Source organism: Pleuronectes platessa, chromosome 12 (assembly GCF_947347685.1).
Source record: "Pleuronectes platessa chromosome 12, fPlePla1.1, whole genome shotgun sequence".
Lineage (NCBI taxonomy): Eukaryota > Metazoa > Chordata > Actinopteri > Pleuronectiformes > Pleuronectidae > Pleuronectes > Pleuronectes platessa.
In genome coordinates, this window is record NC_070637.1 from 17,243,982 (window position 1) to 17,271,026 (window position 27,045).

The window sequence follows — 27,045 nt, forward strand, 5'->3', positions numbered from 1 at the left end:
CCCCCACCACCCCTTCTCCAAATAATAATAATAATACATCTATCATTTTTGGCTTGTAAGAGTGACATGACACTCAGGTCACGCACCCCGTGTCTCCGGGCTTTGAAAGAGGCAATAAATCAATCTTGGCACTATTACTTACAATTAATTGTGCTTTAAAGTTTTACAATGTGTTTATGATATGCACGGCCCGGGTTGATTTATGTGGACAGTGTGAGTCACTCCCACTTAATTGCTGTTGTTTTCCTGGCTTATAACCCCCGTGTGACCTGTCGGTTAAAAGCTGCCAGAGCAATCAGAACTGGGCCTGTTGCGCTGGTGGGAGCACCGAACCGACTCACACTTCAGCAGCCGTTTACCGACAAACACACACACACACACGGAGGCCTGCATGACTCACACAGACACCGACAGACACTCAAACACACACGCACATACCTGAGAGAACACGTGGCTCTCCCCTGGAAATATCTGACACAGGCACAACGTGTACTTCATCCATCACACACGCTGAACACGTTTGAACAATTACAAACAGCTGTTTTAACATTTAGGATGCGCCGTCATTAAAAGACGGAGAACAGCCGCGTCTCATGTGATGCAATTAACAGATAACAAGACATTATGTAAGAGGGGAAAGAACCTCATTCAAAACGCGAGCACATCGCAATCTGTCAGCGGGTTTATTTTGCCTGAGCATAAAGCCGACAGGCACTGGCTGCGGTTTCATTTTGCCCCACAACTCCCACTCGATCCTCAGAGCCGTCCTCAAGTCAACCCACTGTGTACGTATTGATTCAGGAATGTGCCGTGAAAGAAAGGTGACAAATCAGGGTTGTGCATGTGTTACAGCCCGACGCAAATGCAGAATCTAGCAGAGAGAGAGGGCTGGTGATAAAGTTGCCTCCACAGCAATCTGTCAGCTTGTATTTCCTTCCCCTGTTGAGAACCATATTCTTTGAGTTTCCTCCGAGGACACATTTGTTCAGTAAAATGATTCAGCGAACCCACTGAAGGCACATTCACAAAGCGCTATATTGCATGCTGTTTGTTATTTTTGAGAGCTTCGGGGAACTCGTAACTCTCAAGCACCCAGATGAACGTGGCAACATACTTTACAGGGTACATTCGAGACTTGAAAAGGAAGCCGAGCGGCCAACTTATAGCACGATTCCTCCTTATTTCTCCAGAGTTGAGTTGCAGAGAGAAAAAAGAAGCCACAATCACGCATCACATAATGCACAATCACGGGTCTGAAACCATGCAGTCCATCTTAGATCTGGACCCGCTCCCTTCGGAGTGTAAACTTAAAATGAACCGCTGTTAAAATGGAGTAAAACAGGTTTGTGTCTCGGGAGGAAAAAACTGAACTGAAAAGATCCACTTGAGGACTTTCCTGGCTCTGTCACTGTCAATTCCCCTGACGAGCCGTTACCCTCTGTGTGTGTGAGAGAGTCATGGGACCCGGGAGCTGGCTCCAGCCACCCTGCAATGCAGTCTGCTTTACATTACACGCAGACGGATACGAGGGAAAACCATAAACGTGTGTTCATGCTACAAAATCAAGTCAAATACTTCATCCGGGCGAAATCTAAGTGACATCCGAGGAAGGTTTATACCCGCTGACGTAGCCACCAGGCTGCGCTCGGTGAGGGCGACCATGGACGTCCTCCGCTCACTGTGAAACCCTCTTGAACATGTGGCAAGGAGCAAATGTTATTCTACTAGTTAAATTTGCTACGCACTCTATTTTTTTATTTCTTTAAGCAGCGCTCGGGATCTGAAAACAGAAAGCACTGTCACAGTGTTTTGATAGACATGGCCAGTTTAACCCAAGAGCTCAACAGCATAAGACCGGGTCCGTGGCGGAGGGGGGAGGAGGTGGCGGGGCCGGGGCCAAAACTTACCACATGTATTTTTCCGAAAGCAGCCCCAGCGCAGTCCAAATGGCTCTACGTGGTTTAACGCCATTTCACTCCATGACCTCCAAGTCCTCAAAGAGAATTATCACATTATAGCATTCCAACACGCCCAATTTCCCAAAATACCGCTCAAGGCTTTTCCACTCCGACTCTGCTTAGTGTTGTGGCTTTCGGGGGAAAACACTTCAATCGTACCCGCTGCGGTGTTTTTTTGTTTACTTCAGGTATTTATACTTTGTTTTCACTTTTCTCCTCCGCTGCTCTCGTCTTTGTTATTTAGCCTCTGTCTCTGTCCAACTACTTGTCCTTTCCACTCAGAGACAATAAGGCCCCCCCCCCCCGCCCCAAAACACAAACACACAGACACATTAAACAATCCACCCCTCACTGGTTGAGACAAACACCAAAACATGCAGCCAAGTCATAGACAGCAGAGTGTCACCCACTAAAGCCTTTTCAGACATGAACTCCGGAGAATGTCCGACCAATTAGGTCAAGACTTTCCGGAGTTTGCCTTTCACAAGAATTCTGCGGTCGGTCGAGTCCACAACGAATCCCCAGAGCGCTCAAGCAAAGGCCGGTGCAGTGTACAGAAGCAGTGTGTAATATCTAATCTGAGATTTTTGTATTTATTAGTATCATTTTTTTGTTTTACGTCTGTCGCGTGTTACAAAGTGCATCAACTTGCCAAGTTGGTTGCAGTGAGTTGTCTGGAGGATCTCCGGCTGTTTTCTCACGTGGGCTCATTTGGACATTAACCGGATACTGGACTATAGGGGGGGGGGGGGGGGGGGGGGGGGGGGGCTGGCAGGAGAAACTATGGAGATTGTCTGCAGCAACAGGCGTGAACAGATGTGTTCTCTCATACTGCCCCTCGGGATAATTTCAGGAGATTATCCGGAGTTCGGTCTGAAAGCAGCTTTAGTGCCATGAACATTTCAGCATAAAGACAAGACAGTGACGATTAAAGAATTGAAATAGGTGACAGGATTATCCTCATTGTATAGACTCACTGTTTTTTATGTGTCCTTCTTCCTGGAAACAGCCGGCCGGTGACTGTCTGGTTGTGATTTAAGCAACACGGAAAACATTGGGAATGTATGAAAACTTATGGTGCTCAGATTGTGCTAAGGACCATAACTGCTCTATCGGAACCATGTGGCGTCGCTCGGTGCCATGTCCTAACGGCATGACTGAAAGGCAGTTTAAACTGTGGTCACCATCCACTCCGATATGACTCAAGAGAGGTCTCCAAAGTTCAGCGCATTAACTTTTCCAATACATTCACCCTGCAATGGAAACAGTCTGATCGAGGAGCTTTCTCTCCAGATTTATGCTGTCATGAACGGGCATGTATCACTGTAACCCTGCCACTGCTATGGTTTGAATTTAATCTACAGTTTACAGTAGGAAGGAGATTTGTCATTTGAGGTCTTAGAGGAAAAAAGAAGTGCACGAGGAGGAAAAAGCCTGTAAATGTTACATCCAGAGTTAAGTCGCTTGGTAAATAAATCTTCAAAACACGTCTGTGGCCTTGTGTATTTCCACCTCCCGTCTAATTGAGACTGGAATGGGAGCCCACGCGACAGTAAGACAGCTAATTACCGTTCCTTTGTAATGAAGCAAATGGCAGACACTGCACCACGAGCCACTGTTATGAGCTAACACCCCGCTGTACCAGACATAACAGCAAACACAAATATCTAATTACGCCATAATCTCTGCTCGCTTCCCTGTTCCGCCGCAGACGTCTCCGCTAATTGGTGGCCCGCACTATTGGTCAGCTCACAATCATGTGTGATGTGGACAATTAGAGCCGGGAGGTACTCATGGCTCATCGGGCCTGTGATAGTCGACGCATCACATCTCGTCTAACTCAAAACAAGTGCTGTGGAAATGCTGCTGTGCGCGGTGACATCGCAGGGCCCCCCCCCCGACACGGGACACCTCTGGGCGAGAGATTTCTCCGTGTAGCGTGCAGACGGACTCAAACTCCGCTAATGAAGGAGCCGAGGAGAGGACGGCACAGAGTACTGCGAGCAGTGGAAGACACGTTTTCATCAAAGCTGTAACCTTTTACTTTGCATAACACACAACAGGTTCAAAGACACAAAAAACACGTCATGTCAGCACGAATCAGTGATTATCTCTCCTTTCATCTGCGGCAGGCAAACATTTCTTCTCCTCTGACAGGCTATGTAAATAAAATCCTATAAAGTGACTCTGCCCTGCCAAGACGCATTGCAGAGGTCCTCAGTTCCTTTTCATATAAAGCGGATGAGCAGTGTTTTCATTCCACTTTTTCCCCGTCTACCGAACATGCCAGACTGGGGTTAAATTATTTCAATGTTTTCGCTTCCTCACTTGCCGCTCGCGTGAAGAATCCGGAACAAAGCTCAGCAGGAAGTGACTCCAAACGCTTATTGTCTCGAACAATACAAATATTGTTTTCCTCGTGCACTTTTAAACCCGGACATGGACTCACATGCTTCTGATTTGTCACCGGATCCCTTTGCTTGTGCTGCTCTGGATCCGTTGTTCCCTCCCAGGCTCACTGCCTCAGCCCCGGAGGCATTGACATGACAAAGCCTAGCTAATCCAAACAGTAAATATTTCATGACCTTACAATTACATGAAATCAAACCTAGGCCAAAGCTGTTCCTTTATATTGCATTATCGAAGGAGTATTAGGGGGGGGGGAGGGAAATAAAGGGGGTGAAAAAGGGGTGAAAAAGGGGTGAAGTGGGTATATCTATGAACCTCCCGAACTCTAATTAGTCTGTGTGGCCCAAAACAAGAGAGGGAGGAATAAGTGCACGGGCTCGGGATAATTAAGCGATTGTGAGCGGCGTGTACGTGAGCTGTCACTCCAATCGGCAGCCATGTCACACTTGGCAACACAACAGCGACCGGACAGCCGCCCGTCGTCTTTGATCTGGGCTCATGCATACGGAATCAGGTCAGGCCGTGGTCACACACACACACACACACACACACGCATACACGCATACACGCACACACGCACACACACGCAAAAGCAATGGCAAAGAAAGGCTCTTTACAAAGGGCCACAGTGGTAGGACCTCTGCAAAGGGAGACTGACAGTCAAGCATGCACGGGAAGAAAGGGAGGATAAAGGATAAGAATAGACGAGGGAAGGAAGGGATGAAAGTGACAAATCCACTCAGGACTTCAGAGCGACGACAACTTTAAACAGTTTACATACACACAAATGAAAAACTAAAAAAACAGAGGTTACTTACAGCTTCTGACTTCGGTTTGACCACTTTCATGAATGATCCTCTCGCCTGGGCCTCCATCACCTCCTTTTGGGTGACTTTCCTCGTGTCCAGGAACTTCAGCTGGGGCAGCTTGTACAGAACAAAGTACCTGAAAGAGAACAACAGCTCAGCTTTGACTGCACCCCACTGCTGCTTCATCAAAGGTCGCCTTGTAGGCCGTGTTTTTGCCGAAGAGACAAACAGAGAATCTAAGGAAAACGTGTAAACGAACAAAACTGACAGCAATTCTAATATGTAAATCAACAAAACTTGAAAAGAAGCCGTGTTTATGGAGAGCTAACGACCACGCGGGCTTAATGGTGATATTTCCCTTGTATGTAAATGATCTTCAAAGCCGATAAGAATAAGTGCGACATATAAATAGCACGAAAGGAGATACAACCTGCCTGCCAGAGCTGTCATTGTGACAGCATCACAGATAGGTCTCTCTGAGCTTTCAGACACACACTGTCTTTCAATGGGAGGGAGAGAAACGTCAAAAAGATAATGGTTGGAATACATAGACGACAACGGATCCTCCCACAGGCAGGCAGGGAGAGAGGAGCCGCTATGTCAGGGCCGAGCCGGGAGCCGGAGAGGACATGCACGCGGCTCCTAAGTGGAGGGTGAGAGAGGACAGGGGACACGGGCACAGACCAGACCTGTGCGCAGAGAGCCGTGACAAATTGATGATGGCGACGTCGATGAAGGGGAGATGGCAAAGAGCGCGTCAAGCTTTCAACACCTGAGGATTATAAGGAGGGGATGTGGTCAGACTGACATGGAAGTGGAAGAATCTCGGGGGGGGGGAAATTATAGCAGAAATCCATCTGATATGATTTGAAAGAAAACATTAAACAAGACGGAAACAAAGTATTAAAACATTCAATATATCATTAAGACCTTAAATTACTTCTTCCTAGAACGGAATGGTAAAAATTAAACGGTTCTTTCCACAACTAGGAGCTTTATTTTCCATCGAGAGCACGAGCACTTATTTATGAGAGGCACCCATTCGCATCCTGTGCCCGCCTCCTTGTAAAAGGACTTTGTTCAGGGCATTTCAATGATGAAATGTGAAGATGCCCTTGGGAGACATGCAGAGAGGTTATTCTCCATAGGTAACCCACCATCACAGGGTCAGAGCGGATGACAAGGCTCTGTCAGCCAGTAGGGATATTAATGATTCAACCCCACCACAGAGGGAGGATAAGGGAGCGCAGGAGGGTAGGGGGGGGTGGGGGGGGGGGGGGGGGGGGTAGTACAGATGACTGGTGACAAGAAAGATTCATACAATCTTCTTTTAAACATGTGTTGACATCAATGTAATGTTTGCTCTCCTTGGAGTGGCTGCTGGGAAGTAACACTTTTAGATCTACTGGATTATCTTAAATAATCAAAATCCAGGCAGAGTTCGGAGAAAAGTGATACATGTGAATTATTATAATAAATAACTCACTAACACCATTTTCTCCTTTGTTTAAGAAACTCTTTGAGAATCTTAAAAGCTGACCTTCCTGTTCCTAATATTTGTGCTCAGTGAATAACTTTTATCTTTACCAGAATCTCATTTTAACTGAGAGGGAATTCTTAGAAAACGTAAGAGTTCCAAGAATGTTCTTAGAAATTCATCCTGAGGAGCATGTTGTTTTAGTAGGAAGCCTGAGGCGCATATTCATTTCTAAGATTATAGCATAAAATGTGTTACCAATTATTGATTATACTTAGAAAAGAAAGAAAACAAAACAAAAGAAGTTAAACAAAAGCTTTAGACACCGAGGGTAATTATTATGCAGCTGCCTTTATGGCATTTGGGAAAAAGGTTGAGTGAACACAGGGAGCAGCTGATGGATGAGGGACCTCAGGCACCAGCACTTTGATCTGCCACACGAGGAGATTGGACAAACCGATAACTCTGCTCGGGATAAGAAGCTAAAATGTCACATAAAAATATATGTTTATCTTTACACATCACAGAGGAAGAAAAAAAAGACGCAGGTTGAGCTTTAAACATTGTCTCAGCGTATCTGGGTTTCTCAAACAAATTCCTTTCAGAGGAGACAGTGTCATACGAGCACGCTGCACAACCAGTAACACCTCGGAACATTTCCACTGTTGTGTTGTTGTAGTACCACGAACGGCCACAGAGCGCTAGCACAACCCGGTTAAGAACGGGACAGCGTTTAACCTCCACCGCAGACGACACAATGCTGTGTGAATTAACACTGCGTTTCTATGTCATTGCACTAATTGGAGCACCAATGCAACGCACCAGGGTATTTCACTTGAGAGGCCGAGAGCTCCCGAGGCACCGGGCTGGGTATTTATTGCCCAAGGCCAGTGCTGTCACGACCTGCACACAGCCTAACCTTGTCAGACATGAAATCTGCATCACGCTCAAATTGATGTTTTACTATGTGACACATTATGAATATTACATTACAGGACTGTAGACACTGTCAGTCAAAACAGAACAGCTCCCCTCACCAGTAAGATAAGCATGCGAGGAGAGGGGGGAAGAAGGGGGGAGAGGGGGGTTAGAGAGGGAGGGAGCGTGGGTAAGGGTGGGGGGGGGGGAGGTAAGGGAGACAAAAAGAGAGAATAAAGATTATTCAAGAAAGGCAGGGTTGGTAAATGATTAATAAGCAACACGGAGTCAGAAACAAGCACTTAGGGCTAAAACAGACAAAAGAGCGTATGCTGTTCGCCTTTTATCGCATTTCATGTAAAGGACCCTGACAAATGGTGGTCATATTGCATGGCTTAAGGCCTGGCTTGATGTTTAATGCATCATGTGCTCGGGCAGGGCAGAGTAGTAAACACTCATTTGTGGTGGTGACTAGTCACACATGAAATCCATTTTGCAAACTGGAGTGTAGAGGAGCCGGTTGACAAAGCTTTTAGAGTGATGTGGTTGAATCCAGCGCCTGCTTGTGAAATGCAGGGGTCGGGATGTTAAAAAAAACAAGACATTTCCAAATCCATTACTTACAAAAAGCTATCACTTCCAATAGTGTCAAAGTGTTGGACTGAAACTGTATGCACACCCATAACATTATCCACCCAGTTCTATCTACTCCTTATTCACGTGTGTGACATCAGCCCAGTTCACGTGTGGCCACTGACCTGTATCTCTGGTAGTCGTCCTCGTCCTTATCCGGGCTGACCAGCTGGTTGGGGCAGGCCTCATTTCCCAGCAGGCTTAGGTACTCCAGCGACGGGGTCACATCAGCCAAGTGTTCCAGCAGGGCCTCGATATCAGTCAGGTGTCAGAGGGCGGATGTCAAGGACCTAGCGCTGTTAATTACATTAGCATTTACTACCCGCACGGCCCCCCCCCGGGCCCGTCCGCACTAAAACACGTCACTGTCAAATTTACAGAGGTGCTCAAAGGGGCTAGTCACTGGCTTTGTGAGGCTGGGCAGACAGAGGGGCAATTTAAGGTGCCGGCTTTGGCACATAGCAGTGACACAATTTGGCTGCCGCTGCTCCCTCGCTCTCTTTCTCTCGATCTCTTTCATTTCCTAGGTGGCCGGGTGCAGAACAGTGACAAAATGATGGATGCCCTGTGGTTCAAACAGTCCGTGCTTCCCGGAGCCGTGCCGTGGAAAAACTTTTTTTGCGAAAACGTGGAAAAAACAAACAGCCCCTAAGCAGGCACATTCATCACTAATACATTCGCTTGGAAAATTGAGCCCCAAAGTGTCAAAATACAACAGCGCTAATGCAGCGCTCCAGCTTTAAAATGGCACTGTGCCACGACAGGATGTACATAATTGGCCTATTAGCATGTGCCGACCACTTCACAACCGAACTCGGTGCACAGTCCCAGACGCACACTTCAAGCAGCCCCAGTTTTAATGTTGACTCTGGAAGTGTGTGTGTGTGCGTGTGTGTGTGTGTGAGAGAGTGAGCATCATTATCCAGTAGGATCTGCATAACCAGAGGAAAACAGGACACATTGCTAAACCTGTTCTGAAGCTCGGAGTGGAAGTTCACACATTTCTGACTGATCACAAACAGCCTCGCTCTGTGCCTGCGTGTGGAAGTGAGGGGGGAGCTGCTGGGCCCGGCTCTGGTTCTAGCGTGTTTACACTGGGTGGCAACCAGTGTACACAGGGCTGCTGTAATCAATGATGTGATCCTGCTCTCGATTGTTTAGTGGCAAATCAAATAACCCCTTCCATTTATTTTGGCGAGGTACAGCGCGACAGTGAAGCACAATTCATCTGACGTAAATTGATCAGACAAAACTCCCCCCCCCCTTTTTTAATTTGAAACCACTGATATTATCAAATGGGCGACATCATTATTCTAGTTCATGTTTTATTCCCGGGATGTAATTTCAACCCAACACAATCTATTCTCTTTGAAAATTAAAAAAAATAACACATCTGCTGTGTTGACTCTGATGTCTGACTCCACTAGAGGTCCCTGTGGTTCAGAAACTAGTCGTTAGTGTATGTGTGTGTGCGTGTGTGTGGAGCTCAGTGACAGCCAACTTCTTCTGCTCTCTATTTGCAACACACACACACAGAGATGCACACATACACACACACACACACAAAGACACACACGCAGAGCTCCCTGCAAAGCCAGCGCGTTGAAAACTGCTTCCAAAGAGACAAAAGCAGGATGTATCAACACTGCTAGTGAAATAAACCTTACTCTGATGCTGACGCCTGTAATCTATGTCTGCCTAATTCCAATGGAAAGAGGGCCTGAGTGATTGGTTTGAAAGGATATGTGGTTCTTATTGAGTGTCAGGGTGTGGAGGTTGGGCAGCCCGGGCAACCGCAGGTCATTTCCAAGCAGATTGTTGTCGACGACCAGCTCTTCCAGCTCAGTGAACACTTTGAGGCCCGCCAGTGACCTGCAATGACAAGGCAACGGGGGGAAACTGTTACGGCTCTGCATCTGGTCGGACCGCTACAGTGCAAGGAATAAATATTTCCGCCTCCCTCCCTCTCTCATACGCGGGGCGAGAGTGAGGGTCCGGGGGCCTGTCAGGGAAGTGAATGACAAGAATTAGTGGTGCTGAGCTCCCCTGGCATGGTGAGGCATCGTTCAGCGGGCTGGCAGGATGAGGGATGGGGGTCACTTGTGAGTAGCCAGGATTCAAAACAAAAGGCTTCAGAAATGCGGCGGGCAGGATGAATTTGTCAATGTCTTGTGCCTCGAGGCGCCCGGTTTCGCCTGACCCTAACCCTCCATTCCCAAGACAAATCACTCTGTCACAGTTCACCTTCACTCCCCAGACACAAATTTAACTTGTCATCCATCATTTTCACAGAGGAACCGGAATACACTCGCAATCACACATCGAAACGGAAAGGAAACTTTTGTGTGTGCAACTGTGGGTTTGTTAGGGGGTTAGTGTCGAGATTTTAACTTCAAACGGCTTCTGTATTGTTGTATTTATTTGAAATAAGGAGTTCGGCACTTCCGCTGCGTTTTATGACACGCCACTCGGAGAGGTGAGGGGTCATCTCAACTCCTTCCCTCTCCGTCCCTCTCCCACACATACACATTCACACGGGCATAAAAATGATGGAGGGCGGTGTGCAGAGTAATGTGAGGGCCCTGCAAAGTTCAAGTTGTAGAAGGTGCACAGAGGCAGTGTGTGTGTGTGTGTGTGTGTGTGTGTGTGTGTGTGTGTGTGTGTGTGTGTGTGTGTGTGTGTGTGTGTGTTGTCTAATCCTTCACACTGTCAGTACGCCATGTTTGAGTGTCCTAGGTGACTTTATTGACATTTAAATCTTCCAGAATATGACACACACACACACACACACACACACACACACACACACACACACACACACACACACACACACACACACACACACACACACACACACACACACACACACACACACACACACACACACACACACACACACACACACACACACACACACACACTGCTTTCTCACAGCTTACTAAATTAATTCTAACACAGTTTCTAATTACATTAATTTTATATTCCAAGCTGTATTGTTGTTAACCATCCACCATAAATGTGTCTCTAGGTTTAAATAAGCAGATAACCTTGACACTAACTATCATTAATTTCCAGTGAACAGTGTCAAATTGACAGACTCCAGGTACAGTGAGGTCTGAACAGCTGCAGCATGAACTATTGCTCCTCGCTGGATCTGCCTTGTGTCATAACACACACAAACTCAGAGCCATGTAAATATAATACCTTTATTATGACAATCTGCAAATGGAGAGCACTGATGGAAAACAAACAGTGGAGGAGACGCTGCATATTGGCAAACAGAAAATGCTAAAAAGACGATGAGCAGTTGTAAAATTATGTGATGGGGGAAAAATACACATCATTCCCATCTGATCTTCTTGTCCAGCTAATTGGTCACTGAGTAGTCATTTATCACTTTTAATGAGCCGGACCAACTGTTTTCTTGTCTGTTCTGTTTCTCTCTCTCTCTCTTCTTCACGCCCGATGAGCACCGGACTCAACCTCGACGTTCTCCCTGATCCAGAAACTCACACAGACCCGAGTGGTGGACGTGCACTGGCAGCAACTTTGAACTACAAAGCGAAACCGACAAATCAGCGATTCATTGTTGACGTGCGGGCGAGGCGGACCGAGACGCCGCATCTCAAAAGAAACGTCAACATTTTGCCAACGCACACACACACACACACACACACACAGACACGTATACTTGATACCCACATGCAGCAGCTAACAACAGCACCGAGCCGGTGTGCATTCAGAGCCGCCGGCTGACAAGCTCTTATCAGGTCTGATTAATGCACTGGCAAGATGGATGAATAGAGAGATGTGCCAGTTTTATGAAATCCTACTCTGTTTGCTTGTTGTTTTTTATTTTCTCCCCACAGTGCCTCACATTTATTAAAGCAAGGCCCATTATGCAACAATATACTTAATAACACCACACACCCTGTTTGTCAGCGTGGGGAATTTACTGTTGTTTGCTTGGATTTGTTAACACATAAACAAGAATGCCCTTTTATGGGCCTTGTCCAAATTAAAATGTAGAAAAATACACAAGTATAAGTGTGTATAAGTACTGAATAGACTACTGGCTGGATTTTGGTAGAACATGCAATTATTCTTCAAGTATAATCTACGTTAATGCGCAGTTGGGAAGGAATGTGTACCACAATGGATTAACATTATTTTATTTGTTGTTAACAGAGGTTTGCTAACTAATTATTGCCACCTGTGTGTGTGTGTGTGTGTGGCTGTGTGTGTGTGTGTGTATGTGTGGCTGTGTGTGTGTGTGTGTGTGTGTGTGTATGTGTGGGTTTGTGTGTGTGCGCGTGCATGATGGGCTGCAGTCCTGTGGGTGATGTTATTAGCTGCTCGGTTAAAGGGAGCCGCATGGCACAGGGGGGAGCCTTATTAATTGTTGTTTTCATGTCACCACTGCTGCGTGCACTGGCTGATTTAATCAGTTAAATTCACAGCCAGGGGAGAGCCACCGAGTCCCATCCAGCATTAACTACAGTGCAGGGATTGAACTTCTAATACTCTCCAGCTCTCTGTGCTCCCTCTGCAGATTTCCAGAGCCGGTTTCATTACTTTTTATAAGCTTTCTTGTTTTTAATGTGCGGCTTGGAAAACTAACAAAGTTTAGGCAGTGCAGTAAAAGTACTTCACTTAAAAAAAAAGAGCAGCTTTCGCTTTTAACAAAACTAATGAGCATAATTGACTGTGGTCCCAGTGCTCTGTGATTTAGTAACACAGGCACAACACGTATATCATTAACAAAGACTGAATAATTGGGATCTGTTTTGTTCCTGAAAAAAAAAGGACGGAAAATAATTCACGCTCGCATCACGTCACTGTACATATTTAGAAAAATGTGATGTCATTACAGTAACGCAAGATCAAATGGTTTCTGCATAAAACCTTTAACTAACAAGAGAGCGGCGGACAGAGATGGAGCGAGGCGATGGCTTTAACGAGGTGAGGCCATGAATCCTCTCCTTGTTAAGATAATTATGATCAGCCTCATTGTCAGAGCTAATACTTCACATGGGGCTGTCTTTACACTTTGACTACCACTTAGCCCGTGTAAGCTCACCACCATACATCACGCGGCCCCGTGTGCATCAGCGTGTGTGAGCACATGCATGTGCAGAAACCCCTGTTACCCACTAACATCCTGTCTGCTGAACAACACAGGGTGCACGCACCAGTGTGTGGTTAAAGGGAGCAGGGGCTCGGCACAGGAAGCCGGGGGGGAGGATGTGAGAAAGCAGACAAGGACACTGGAGAGGAGACACCGACCCAGAGAGCAGTCCTGCCAGATCAATACACTGATACTAATGCAGACATAGTGATTGATAAACCACTGCTGACAACAGAGGGAAGAAAACTCTCGACCGTTATTGGCTGAAATGTCAGTCACTCCTGCCAATGGTGTGTGCGTGTGCCATGTCAGATATCCTCAGGCAGCAAATGAGAATGGCAGCCCTGGCTCTTTTACATGTGCTACGAAGTGTCTGCTGCATTTGAAGCTACATCAATCATAGTTTGCATTTTTTTTTTTAAAACAACAGGTCAAATTTGGAGTTTTCTGAGTTGTGCATTTGAGCGTCGATGTAAAACAACCTCAGAGCCTTCTCCTTTTTCTCTTAGAGAGCGATAGTGAGCACAGAGGTAACATCCCTGCAGCGACCACTGAAATGCTAGAAAAGTTTCTAAGACCAACGTATATAAAAACCCACACAAACACTTTGATAAGCTGGAGAGCCCCCGCAGCTGTAATCACAGTTAAAGGCCTGATGCCCTCTCAGAGGTCGCGGCGGTGCAGGGAGGCAATGTGCTGTTATTCTAAACCGGGGGCCTGAGCTGCAGAGCGACAGGCGCACTGACGTCCCGTTCAGAGGGCAACAGATAAATGTTTGATGAATTGACCAATACCGGGCCCGTGATGGCCTTCATATGTGCATAATGGACTATTCAGAGCACACTTCAGATTGCCTGCCAGGCTAAGGCCCAGTAATGAAGGGGAGAAGGATCTGGACCTGAGAAAGCCAGTGTGTGGACTGGCTTTAATAAACTTAATAAGAGAGGTTAGCGGAGGCGGGTCGGCTGCAGAGGGAGGAAGGATGCTGGGAGAGACAGTCAGCTTGAAATAGTGAAGAAATATTCTGATGGCTCTTTGAACAGCAACATACCCTTCAGTCTTAATCTGTAATTCACTGAGTTATGAATTTTACCAAATCCCCCATATTCGTGTTGTCCAAAGCAATCAACGTGAGTTAGTAGACGTTATTTTAACCGTTTCCAAAACAATTAAGCTTATTTTAATAACGAGAGCTGAATAACATTATATTATAGAATATTCATTGGTATTTATAATCACTCAACAGCACCCACCTAAGAAATGTATCCAACTCGCAAATGTTTTTCTTGTTTTATCAGAGAGAAAATCTTAACTCTGATGCTAAAAGTGCCGTACGATATCCGATATTGAATTCGACAACAACACTAAATCAAAAATAACCCATTAATACAAAAATGTGCCCTCTTTTTGAACGCAGCTGTATTTCATCACTCTTACCCTTTAACAAATACACAAATAAACATCAAAAAAATTGCAAATGACAGCATCAAAACACTATCAGGATTAGCTCGTCGTAAATAAGACGACATTATCTGTAAAGCAAATTAATGCCCTGCAACCCTCTGAGCCCCCACCATCACCCCCCCCTACCACCTCCACACTGCAGCACTGATCAGGTCTGTTCCAGCACTCTCCCCTCCAGCTACAGTTTATGGCCTATACACGTCTGCGTACATGCATCTCTGATGGCGACGGTGAATTAGACTGTCATTATCTGTCTCTATCTCCCCCACAGCTCTCCCTCTCTTTTCTCACTCCCCCCCTCCCCATCTCCCCTCCCGTGCAGACCGTCGATGCTCAGCGTGGCACTCCTCTCTCTGTATTGCCAGGCCTCAGGTGGCAGTCATTTAAAGATCACACGTTCAGGACACACACACTCCCTCCCTGAATGCATGTCAATTCACACATGGGAAGGGGATTACACGTCTCCTCCCAGGCAGCTGCAAATTACTATTAATGGCAATGCAAATCATTAGAGTGCGTTCGGTGCCGCCAGCAAATCTCCTCTTTATGTAGGTTCACTCTTAATCTGTTTTGTGTGTTGCGCCGTGCTCCCTCCCGATAGCCTGTGTGTAATAGCATCACCGGCTACAAAGCTGTCAATTGGAAGTGGCATGTCAGATTGAACTTTACACACAGTTACATCATTTTCGCTAAAAATAAAATCTTTACAGACAGCATAGACAAATTCACGCAAGAAAAAAATAATCGGTGAAATATAATCATGAAAGTTCTTTGTTGATGGAGAAGTTAAATATCACTGGTCATTACTTCACGCGTGCAGATTAAATTGTTGGAAGTGTCTACTCCATGGTGCGTCTGTCGAGCATTTAAAGCTAGGCCCCTGTGTGTTTGAATGATAATACCGCTGTGGATCCTGCGGCGTCTGATTTATAGACTACCCCTGTGGATATTCCTGCTGAGTGTGTGAGGTTAATATTCTCCCTCAATGTCATTAGCGCTGGCAGAGGGGCTGAGAGTACTGTGAATCAGACGGGGACTGATCCTGTCAATTTACACCCCCCCCCCACACACCCACACACCCACACACCCACACCCACACATAGAGCCAGGGCCAGATAAAATCAAAGCCACTGTACTGAGGTCAGCATCACCTGGCCTCATGCTTCCCCTTGAATCTCCGCCGCCCGTCTGATTAATGACCCTGGATCAACCCTGGCCAGGGGATAAGAACTTGACAGACATTCCTGTCAGGTCCGACCTCATAAGCCTTGCTTGACCCCGGTTTGGCCCGGGATGAAGTCTAAGCTCCAACGATGACCCGACTGAGAGCTGGGAGAAAGAGTTGCCTCTTTCCCTTTTACAGTGAAGAGAGAAAATAGAGAGATCACGGCACAAAGGTGGATGTCTCTTTCTTAAAAGTTTCAGCGGGTGAGATCTGTTGCACGGCTCGACAGAGCGACAGCCGATTCCAATGTACGACACTAAACTGTGCAATGTGAGATACATCTTCAAACCAGGGCGGGAGGAGAGCAGTGTGAGGCTGAGCTCCTACACAACACCTCCCTCGTCATAGTGGCTGGAGCGCGCTCAGAGCACAGCCATGCGTCTTGTGAGTGTTTGTATTGAAAGATTAGTTGTCTATCCACATGACAAACACCCTCCTCCTTCAGTGAGCGCGAGCTGGAAATCAATTCACTGATGGCATCTCAGTCAGTGAGGACATCAATGCAGCACAAACAAGCACACACACGCACACCCACACGCACACACAGACACATAAACACAAGCTCTCATGCATGCTGCACAAAGCTCACACGTTCTTTAAGTGTATATAATACTGTAAAATTACAGTGACAGGGTCAGTCAGCCAAGGGATATCGCAATAAGTGTGCCTCATGTTGAACAATGAGTTTGTCACGAAGAAAAAGGACACAAATAAATCATGTATGTCCACAGAATGTGCGACTGGAAACGAACTCATGTACTAATGCAAACGTAAGAACAACAAACGTTAAAATCCTACATGTGATCTGTGGAGAAGAATCCCTCAGTCCCCGTCTGACTGTACACGCTGTCATTACAGTGTTCAGGGTCAGTGCCTGTCAACGTCTCCCTGAGAGGGGGAGCCATCCTGCATTACGTTTGAGTGAGTTCAACTGTCAACTGCCAGCCATTTGTATGCCTCAGCATCCACCTAATAGCAAATAATCACTACCCTGCGCTCTCTTCATGGCAAATGATCGATGTTGTCTTGAAGTCTGATGGATGACCCTGCCACAGTGATGTCCAGGCATGCATTAAAAACCACCTCTATGAAATGCCTGTCAGTCTGATGAAGCGACGCACACACACACACACACACACACGCGCGCGGACAAATCACACGGGTGTGCACACGCTGACAGTGAGGAATGAACACACACAGATAAAAGGAGAAAATGAACCGAGTGGAGGGAAAAGCTGTGATTCAATCCAACAATTAGAAGAAGAAGGAAAAAAAAACTAAACAAAAGTTAATTCCTTCATATTAGTGGGAAATCTCATAATGTGACAGGACCCGTGGTGTGATTGGTTGACAGCATTACAAGAGGTAGACTGCTCGAGTACCACCTGTGATGCTTCTTCTCCTTCTCTCACCCCCCCCCCCCCCCCCCCCCTCCACCTCTCCAACACACAAACAGCTCCCCATTACCCCTCAGTGTTCAGATTAAAATGCACAGCACCACCGTCTTTGATCTCCCACTTGCTGACACAAATCCTTTCAAGCCTCAACATTTTCCTGCAAAGGTAATTAGTGCTAATTAAAAAGTTTGGAAAGCATTCCACGGCTGCTGTTGACGCTGCTGCTGCTGCTGCTGCTGCTTTGCCTGGGCGCACCCTCCGTCAGATTACCCATCTACCCCCTCCCCGGGTCGTACGGATGTGTGTTGTCAGCTGCGTTCCCGCCTCCTCCTCTGTAAAGGATCCCGCAAAAAACAGACGACACCGGTGAGCACCAGAACGTTTGCAGAGGCGGGGTAGAAATCTGGGAGCCCAGTCAGGGGTCTAACTGGTGGTTGTACCCCCCCCCCGTGATAAACGTGTGCTCCGCAGGAGAACGTGTAATGGCACATGTAACAAATACAAACCCCACAAATAGAACAGGTGTAGTCTTTAATTGGGATATCCTGGCTTGGAGGGGGCGCTTGTAAACACGGAGTAATTAACTTGATGAGAGATTCAATTTGTTGAAAATATCATTGCGGAGAAACAGATCATTTAGAACGAGCTGCGATTTGCATAACGATAACAAACCCAAAGACTCCAAATTCTTGTGGCATGATGAATAAATACGTTCGTGATTAAAGAACTTCCTGTTTAGCGTGACTCTAATGGCGTGGGACAAAGATACAACTTGCGCATTCTAACTAACAGCACAGTGATTCATTCACCGGCCAACCTCACTGCTTTCATCAAGCAGTTATTATGATATAATTAGCCGCCTTTCTAGCATATTATTAAGTGGCTCGCTGAGTGTCAGGTACAGAGGCGTCTCAGAAATGACACACACACACACACCCAAACACACACACACCCAAACACACACACACAAAGCAATAATGCTCCACAATGTTTCAGAGAGATAATTACATAATCTCAGCATGGAGAGCAAGCAGAAAAGTGATAATTAGACAAGTTTTCCTGCCAATTAAAATATCAAACCTGGTAGGGTAGAGAGAAATAGAGATTGCTTCATTCCCATTCACGACATATTACGACTATATTGCTAGTGTACGATCTTCATAGGTAAATCAATATAACTGCAGCGATTTTATACCAACATTGACCTCTCGTGTATGTTTCCAGCGCAGCTTACGACACCATTAGACGCTGGAAGGCTTCCAGGGCCTTTGAAAGCCGGCAGGGTAATGAGTATGTTGAGTACAGTGAGCTTTTCCAAGATGACAATGAAAATGTTTTGGCTCTGACAAGCCTATTAATAGGCTTAATGACTGACATGTAGGTGTGCCAACAAGAAACAGCAGAGAAACAAGTTATTGATTTGACCTTTGGGATAGTTCCTTCTTTCATTGTTGTTGTTTCTTGCCTTGTCGTACAAGGCGGGGGGGAGATAATACAACATGTCACCGCACAAGGCAGTTTTGAAACTGAATGCCATCATTTTAATTTAAACGTTACATTTGTGGTGACATCTCTGTCAATGCATAATTGGCACTGAATCCCAGTTTGGATGTACATATTTATCATTCAGCGTGAGACACTCAAAGACACCAACAGATATGCTACTTTGATGGGATGACAGTCAGATGTGGGGGGGAAAAAATAGAACTGCAAATCAACTGTCGCGCTGTCAGTTAAGCTTTTTGTCACAAACTTGCACATAAACATGCACGATTAGAAACAGCAAACGAGCTGTAGGCTGGAATCAATCCTTCTCTCCAGACATGTGTAAATAGGCTTATTTGATCTGAGCCGCACGAGTAAAATTCAGAAGACAGACCGAGAAGAAAATCATAGTAAATGATGGACAAGTGTTGGAGGAGCACTCTTTACATTATGATAAACCTCTAAAATGCTTTTACTTATCATTCCAACAAATAAAGAAAAAAAAGATAAACACCTCACAAGAGTTATTTAGCATCCGTAGCATCCACCCTGCTACGTATTTGTCAACTCTGCTATGGATACGCCTGGTGTCCACCGTACTCTGGGCCATTACTGACGGTAAAACGGCGAATTTTGGAAAAGCTGCTGGCCCTTTTTTACTTTGAAAACTCCAAAGATGCTTTGAAGTCTGGACAGGCAGAAACAGAGATGTTCAGAAACGAAGACGCAGACACAAGCTACATCCGGGTCTTTTTGCTAAGTACGTAGCATTCACAGATTTTTCAGGCTCCAATCACTTGACACCCTCCTGGAAGACAAATGACCGGCATTGACCTCGGCTACCAGAGTAGAACGCAACATGGATAATCAATCACAAGCGTTGACCCTGGTGCCTTTGCTAGCAGCTAAATTCAGCATTTTCTAATACTACATCTGCCTAAATGGGTAAGAGACAATCTATTATTCAAGAGGTCTATATACACGGCCCAGTGTAGGTGAGTGGTCACATGATTTGTGATTTCAGGCATGTTAGTATAATGCGTAAATGCAGACAGACATCATACGAGTTTGAAATTTGAAAATGCTGTTTAAAAAAAATGTAAGTAGTTGCATGCACCGTACTGCAAAAGCAAGTAACTTTGCCAGTCTGAAAAGATAGAAACAAAACTTTGAAGCAAGATCAAGTCATTGATATTCACACAGCTACGAAAACACATCTTTAAAAATGGAGATCAGAGAACCGTGCAGCACTGGCAGTCTCTCTCTCTCTACTGAAGACGACCTTTCTGTCTTCGCAGGTCCCTGACACAACAGCTTAAAGCGAGGTAGCCTATCTCACCAGTGAAAACCAAGGGCAGCAGTTCAGCTCTCAGAGAAGAAGTAGAAAAAGAAAGTCCCTCCCACTCTCTCTCGCTCCCTTCCCCGCCCCCCCTCCTTGTCTTACCGCTGGCCCATTACCTTTACAGAGTGAGGCTCATTAAAGAAGGCAAGTTGAGTCAAATCTTTCCGTAATTCAGCGGAGGTGAATTGCTGTCAACATCATTAACCGTCATTTCTCCAACTCACTTCAGTACTTATGAAGTGTTCTTTATTGTGTAATGATCCAAATCTCTTCTCTAAATCAGCCCTCTTCAAAGGCCCTGGAGGACATACCACCCATGCAGCCGCCTGACATGCTAGAGGGCCAGATTGAACCTGGCTCCGTCATTACGGTACTTCTTTGTGCTTCAACAGATCCAGCGCTCTAGCTGAGCAGGTATCGCATATTCCTCACGGAGGAGCCGAGCGGGAAAAGAGATCAGTCGAGCCGCAGAGTTAAGCGGAGGGAGGGATAATGCTTTCAAACATGGCCGTCTTATCTAACGTGAGCCGTATCTTCTGCTAATCCTGCATCATTCTCATTTGCTTTGCTGCATCACAAGACCAAATTTCTTCCAATAACCTCCTTCCCTCTCTTGCCGTTTTCTTTTAATACTGTTTACTGATAGTTCAGTGATCTCACAGGGCCATTGGTCAGGCGGGCTCCATGGCTAATTACAGTGAGAGCTGCCCTGCTTGTCATGCTAGATGTCCTCTGAGGCCTGTCGTAAGAGAAGCTCCCTCTTTGTGCCTCCGCCATTGTGTGTCCCCGAGTGCTCAGTATCATGCTATGAGATGTCCTCCAGGCCTTGTGTTGGGGGAAGCCTCTTTTGTGCGGGCGCCATTGTGTGTCCCCAGTGCTGAACCCCCTGCTAGGTAGGAACACAGACAAAGTGCAGCAGGGGGATGCTTCTCAGGGCCCTAAGACCTACAGTAAATCTTCAAACAATTTAGACAAACAAAAACGGCCGCTGCGCTGCAGTGAGAGCAGACAAGGAAAAGCAGATGAATAAGCAACATCAATTACTGAGGCTCTGACCTGCGAGCCCCCACACCATGGCACACATTTCACACCAAATCGTCCCAGATTGAAGTTGACACTGCTGGAGTGGAAACACTGACCCCTCACAAGGCTAGAGCTTCAAACTTAAGAGCAGAGGAAGGCGGGAGGGGGGGGGGGGACTGACAAACTACATAGACCAAGGCCAACATGGAAGGGAGACAAGAAGGAGGGGTATGAAGAAAAAAAAATACATGCATTATAGGTCCTAGTTTGTTTCAAAGTGAGACAAAATGGCTCAATTTGAGCACTCAGGCCATCGAATTGGCCAAGCTGAGGTACAAGAGGAACATACGAGGGGACAACCGCATCAGGCCACTGATAAGGAGCCTATAAGAGGAACAAAGCTGGATTTCCAACAGGCTTACCAGTGAACCTGAGTGGGACCGGACCCTCTGTTAAGGTTGTTCTAGACTCCCAGCTTCACCCCCCAAAAAGTGCCGCTACCCCCTGAAGCCTTTTTATACCGGCACATAGAGCCTCTCTCTACTTTGTGCACTTGGACAAAGGCAAAATAAACACATGGGTCACATCTGTTCAACACACAGCTGATAAAAAAGTTACTCAACGACCCTTTTCAAGAAAAGAGATACCACTGTAAGTCTCATCTCTCACTTTCCTATTGTACCGTATCCCATCACAGTTTGTCAATACAGTGTTAATTAATATAATAAACTGCTCCGTAAAAAGACATGACAAGGAGACTGTAGTCGAGTAGCGGCACAGGAGCACTGACACATTTGGGGGCATCAGGCTCTGGATCGAGACAGTCCTAACAATCTCCCAATTAGCCAGGGGAAAGCGGAAAGTATGTCTCGGGTTCACGAAGCAAGCGTGAAACTTAACAATATGACACGGCACACAAAAACAGAGCATGTCTTTTTATAGCCACGTGTGAAAAAAATGAAGCGCAAATAATAATGAAATGAACAAGGAGGAAAAAGGTGCTTGTCTTTTTAACGCAAGAGAAAAAAAATAAGATTTGACTGTAAATTGGAGCGACGTGATGATTATGACAGACGCACAGTTGTAATAAAAACCACGAGGCAAAACTGATACAACAATTATAGAGGCAGGAAAAGTAATAAATTAAATGAGCTTTTCACTGGTTAAACAATTGTAATAGTCTATTTACAATACCAAAAATGTGCATATGTATATCAAAACACCATATTCCCTGTATAAATTTGAGATGTAATTTTCGGCCAATTCTTGACAGAGCAAAACTGAAAAGTATTTCATTAATTCAAAGATTTAGAGGACTGGAGCTCATGTGCTGTAACGGTACCCAAAGGTTAAAATGTACATTCATTTCTTTCTCTTTCCAGTTTAATAATTTGAACATTATGGAGGTCATTAGAAGATTTAATGTAGGCATTAAATCGATTGAGCCTCCATGGAGCCATGACACATTGACTGACAGATTAGCCAGCCTGTCAGACAGAGCCGAGTATTATTCACAGAGAAAATCACAACCTAACATTATCACAAACTATTCAACCCACCTAAAAGCTCCACACGCTCGACTAATGTATAGGACCTGAGTGTGAGCTCCTGTTTCAAACAATGGAATCGATTCGCATAATTTCCCCCACGATCACAGACGTTCGAACGCGTATGATAATGGAGCCGACGTCAGCCGGCCCGTCAGTCCGCCAGTCAGCACTCCTTGCAAATGGAAATCCAAGAGAAAAAAGATGGAGATGGAAATCATTTTATCTAGTTGACACACATTACAACGGAGAATTTCAAAAGAGTAAGATGGAAGCTCTCAGGTCAATTATGGTGTCAGGGCTGTCATCTCGCAATGAAATATATACCTTTGAAGAACACTTTACTCAAGGGATGGGGTGAAAGGGATGGGAAGACGTACTGTTTAACCCGGGGAACCACATAAGAATATCAGAGATGATGAAGTTAAACGTGCCGCGATAATGGACCATTTTCTCTCCGCACACTTTGTCAAGAGGGACAGATTACACCTACTTTTTGAAGGGTAGTATCAAGGGATATTATTTTGGTGAGCGAGAGATGATTAATGGCCTCAGCCGAAACAAGGGGCTTGCTCATTAACAGAGTCATTAAGATAATGGGGAAAGGTGATTTACATTATGTATTTTAAGTCGCACTGTAGTTCGACCAAACGCCACTTTGTTCTAACTGCGCCAAGGAGGTCATGTTGTCATCTGCTTTTTCGTTGGTTAGTTAGCAGGATTACACAATAACTACATAACAGATTACCACAGAAACTGGTGGAAGGATGTGGTATCGGTCAGGGGAAGAATCCATCACATGTTTAGAGGCTGATACAGGATTGTCTTTTTTGTTGTTGTAGTCTTTTGGGGGCATTTTCTTTAACATTTCACAATAAGGCGTTTCTTCAGATTTTCATTGAAGAATTACAGGGGAATATTTATGAAAGACATCAAAAAGGCAGGAGGATGGTATCAATTAGGGGCATATTCATGCAGATTCAAATCAAAACCCTTTGTATATGGGATTTTATAGGGATGCTGGGTTTTCACAGCCACTGTATGGTAACAAGTAGGACTAGAAACCTGTAACTAGCACCAACATGTAGCTGAGAAACGTGATGTGGCTTTAGCAATAAGGCTTGTTTTAATTTAGGGGTCTGTCGGGAATTGGTCGAGGAATGTGCTCTGCTGGATGCAATTCCAGTTTAGAAGTAAACACTTTTTGAAAACCGAGCATAATAAATAACGTAACTAAGCAACAGAAAAAAAACGATACTCCTGCTTTTGGTTTTTCAACAGGCATTTTCCAAGAGCAAACACACACACACACAGCCTTTTTTTTATCCTGCAAATGTAAATGCCCTTGCCCTCTGTTCGAGATATAAAATACTAACCTTGAGACAGTGAATGACAGAGGGAATTATGGGTAATTGTAGTGTCAGAAAGGGAGACAGCTGTATGATGAGATTCTGTGTCATTTAGACAATCAGAAACTTAAGAGGCAGTGTGACACATTTCTCCCCCTTTCCATCCGACAGGGCTCCTGACATGGCTGGTGATAATTTCCCAGAGAGAGAGGCCGGGGGAACGAGACAGAAAAAGAGTGAGTGGAGACAGAGAGCACAAATGAAAATGGAAGTCACAGAAAGAAAGGTGTGATTTCTCCTCTTCCATATGCAGCGTGGGCCAAGTGATAGCCTGTGTGCTGCATTCATTGCCGGAATCAAGACGAAATATCCCCTTACATGTCAACCTGCCAGCCAGATAAGAGGTGTCTGAAGCTCTGTATGAGATTAATACTTCCCAGCGAGAAATGACACAGGATGTGAAAGGGGGGGGGGGTCGATCTCTGTGTGGTGAAGCCACTTTTAACAACAGCACACAACTCAGCTCTGGAGATACAGACTTCCCCTCGGAGGTCAGCCATGTACACGGACAAACCTCAACACTAAAATAAGATGCACCAAAAAAAAATGCATCACACCTCGCAGTATATCTAAAGCCACGGCTGGAGAGAAACAACATTAAGTGCAGTTGTCAGTTCACACACGTTCGCTCGGGCCCATAACGAATTGGAGATAAATGAAAGGATGAAGTGCCTGTCAACATAATGAATTCGATGAAAGCAACATTGTCTGCTTTGTCACATTTCAAAAGCACTGACGTGTAATTACTGTTATTTGTAGAAATAGTCTTCATTATGATTGGTGAGGGCCCTTCCACTCGAGCCACTGGAAAGAGGCTCAACAGCCTCCTAATGGAAATATGCCATGATATAGTGGTCTTGTATTGAGCACTAACCTTTGCAGGTCTTGTAATGCAGATTTCTATATGGAATAACCAAACGTTAAATGTTGGTACACTCACAGATGCTCTCATCCATGGTTGGTGTTATTTCAGTGGTAAAGCAGCAGGAGATGTGCAATAGAATTTGAGATTCTTTGGTGCCAATACATTGCAGCAGCTTTTAACAGCAAACTGTAAAACAACATAACTAAGGCAGGAAGCATTAAACCCTGTGCCAATATCTTTGTTGTACTCAGGTCTACAATAAAGTATAACGTATAAAAGTAAGTATGTTAATTATTCTTTGTTAAGCGTAACAGCAGCAAAGGAAAAGTCAGCAACACCAAATCACAGACCCAACTGAAGTCCTGCCTTTAATAAACTTATGAGTGATAATTAATTAAGCTCAAACAGTTCAAACGTCGATGAAATATCTGTTAATATTGGTCGTTATTTTCGGGGTTCATGGAGATTTCTGCTCTTAGCCAGGTTATGGAATAAACTGAATTCATGCCGACGTATATAAACATCATAACTCAGTTGGACTAATGCAGTTAAGATTAATATCTGATTATAAAAAATACAGATGGGCTCAGGCCTAATTCTTGCACCTCCATCTGCGAGGCCTCGTGGCTCCCCCAGCAGTTCTGTAATTACATCTACAGTAATTACATATCCGGCCCATGGGGGGGTTACAGAGATACCGCAAAGAGGCGTGAGGTGTGATTGGTCAACTTGACGTGCTGGTGTTTCATTAATGTTCATAATGAAAACAACATTGGAGATTTATAGAAAATCTATCATAGATTTATGCAATATCAGCCACTATCATGAAGTTAGAAAACATAATATTTTCAGGTATGTTATGATTCCAGATATTGTTTTTGCTCAGTGAACTCACATTTATTTTAATGCCGAGTTAAAAACATTAGCATTCTAGGTGGGACCATCTTAAATTCTCTTTCTATTCATAACAAATGAGGACACATTAGTAGACGTGCTCCTTCTATGAGTTAGTAGACAACTGTAAACAACAGGTGAACAGAGTAATATACAGACACTTTAAAATGAGCATATGAACCACTTCCCCAACCTGTTGAATAATTATTTAAATATATTATCAAGCCAAGTCATTGACAGATATTTCACATTCACCATTTTAGTATACATTTGCACTGTGTGGTCCAAACAGAAGGAAACAAAGTATAATGTTACAATGAAATGTATTATGGGAGATAAGTGGTAAGCTTCCTTTGATATTGCAAACATCATCACCTCATCGTTGTTATTGAACTTAAAGTATCTTTAAAGAAACAGACTATAGGGTTAACCTCACAGTCCAAACCCAACTGCCTGAAGCCCAACAAGAAGAACTGCAGTGGCAAGAAGACAGATAATGCTCTGAGTAGAGAGAAAGAGAGGGAGAGGGAGGGAGAGAGAGAGAGGGTGAGTCCTCCTTTCTTTTCCCCCCTGTTTCATTCCCTCCTATTTTTTTCTTCCCGCCGTTCTGCAGTTGTGTGTCCTGACCTTGCAGCTTCTATGGCCCATCCATCTTGGGCTGCTTAGCCATTTCGCTGGCTTCATACAGCGCAGATTAACACAATTCATCACCACAATCATCCACCATTCATCACCCTTTCCAATGAATGTTTTGACATCCAGTTAATTTTCTGCTGATGATTTATCAAATTATAATTACCATGCTCTGAAGGGCTCATTTATTATGTTGATACATGATAATGATGCCAAAGTGGATTGAATTTTAAGTAAGTTCTCCCTGCAATTATAACATATGCGTTATTGTGAATAATGCCGTGCGGTTTGATTCTTTTGCGGCACTGGATATTCCAGAGACAGTCCTAATGCTATAAGAGAAAATCAATGCAACAAAAAAAAAAGAAGGAGACAAAGTGAGAGTGTTAATTCAATTTTTTTACAGAACAAATTGTTTGGCTGGGGTGC

The 27,045-nt window shown here is 45.0% G+C and overlaps 1 protein-coding gene across 1 annotated transcript in view; it reads right to left on the reverse strand.

The window, feature by feature from the left end:
- Positions 1-27,045, reverse strand: part of lrmda (leucine rich melanocyte differentiation associated) — a 210,482-nt gene that overhangs the window by 58,702 nt on the left and 124,735 nt on the right. Inside the window, exons 3-5 of the mRNA XM_053436581.1 lie at positions 9,950-10,076; positions 8,330-8,469; positions 5,186-5,312 (exon numbers count right to left, since the gene is read on the reverse strand). Coding sequence (XP_053292556.1) covers positions 5,186-5,312; positions 8,330-8,469; positions 9,950-10,076 — 394 coding nt within the window. The remainder of the gene's footprint in view (positions 1-5,185; positions 5,313-8,329; positions 8,470-9,949; positions 10,077-27,045) is intronic.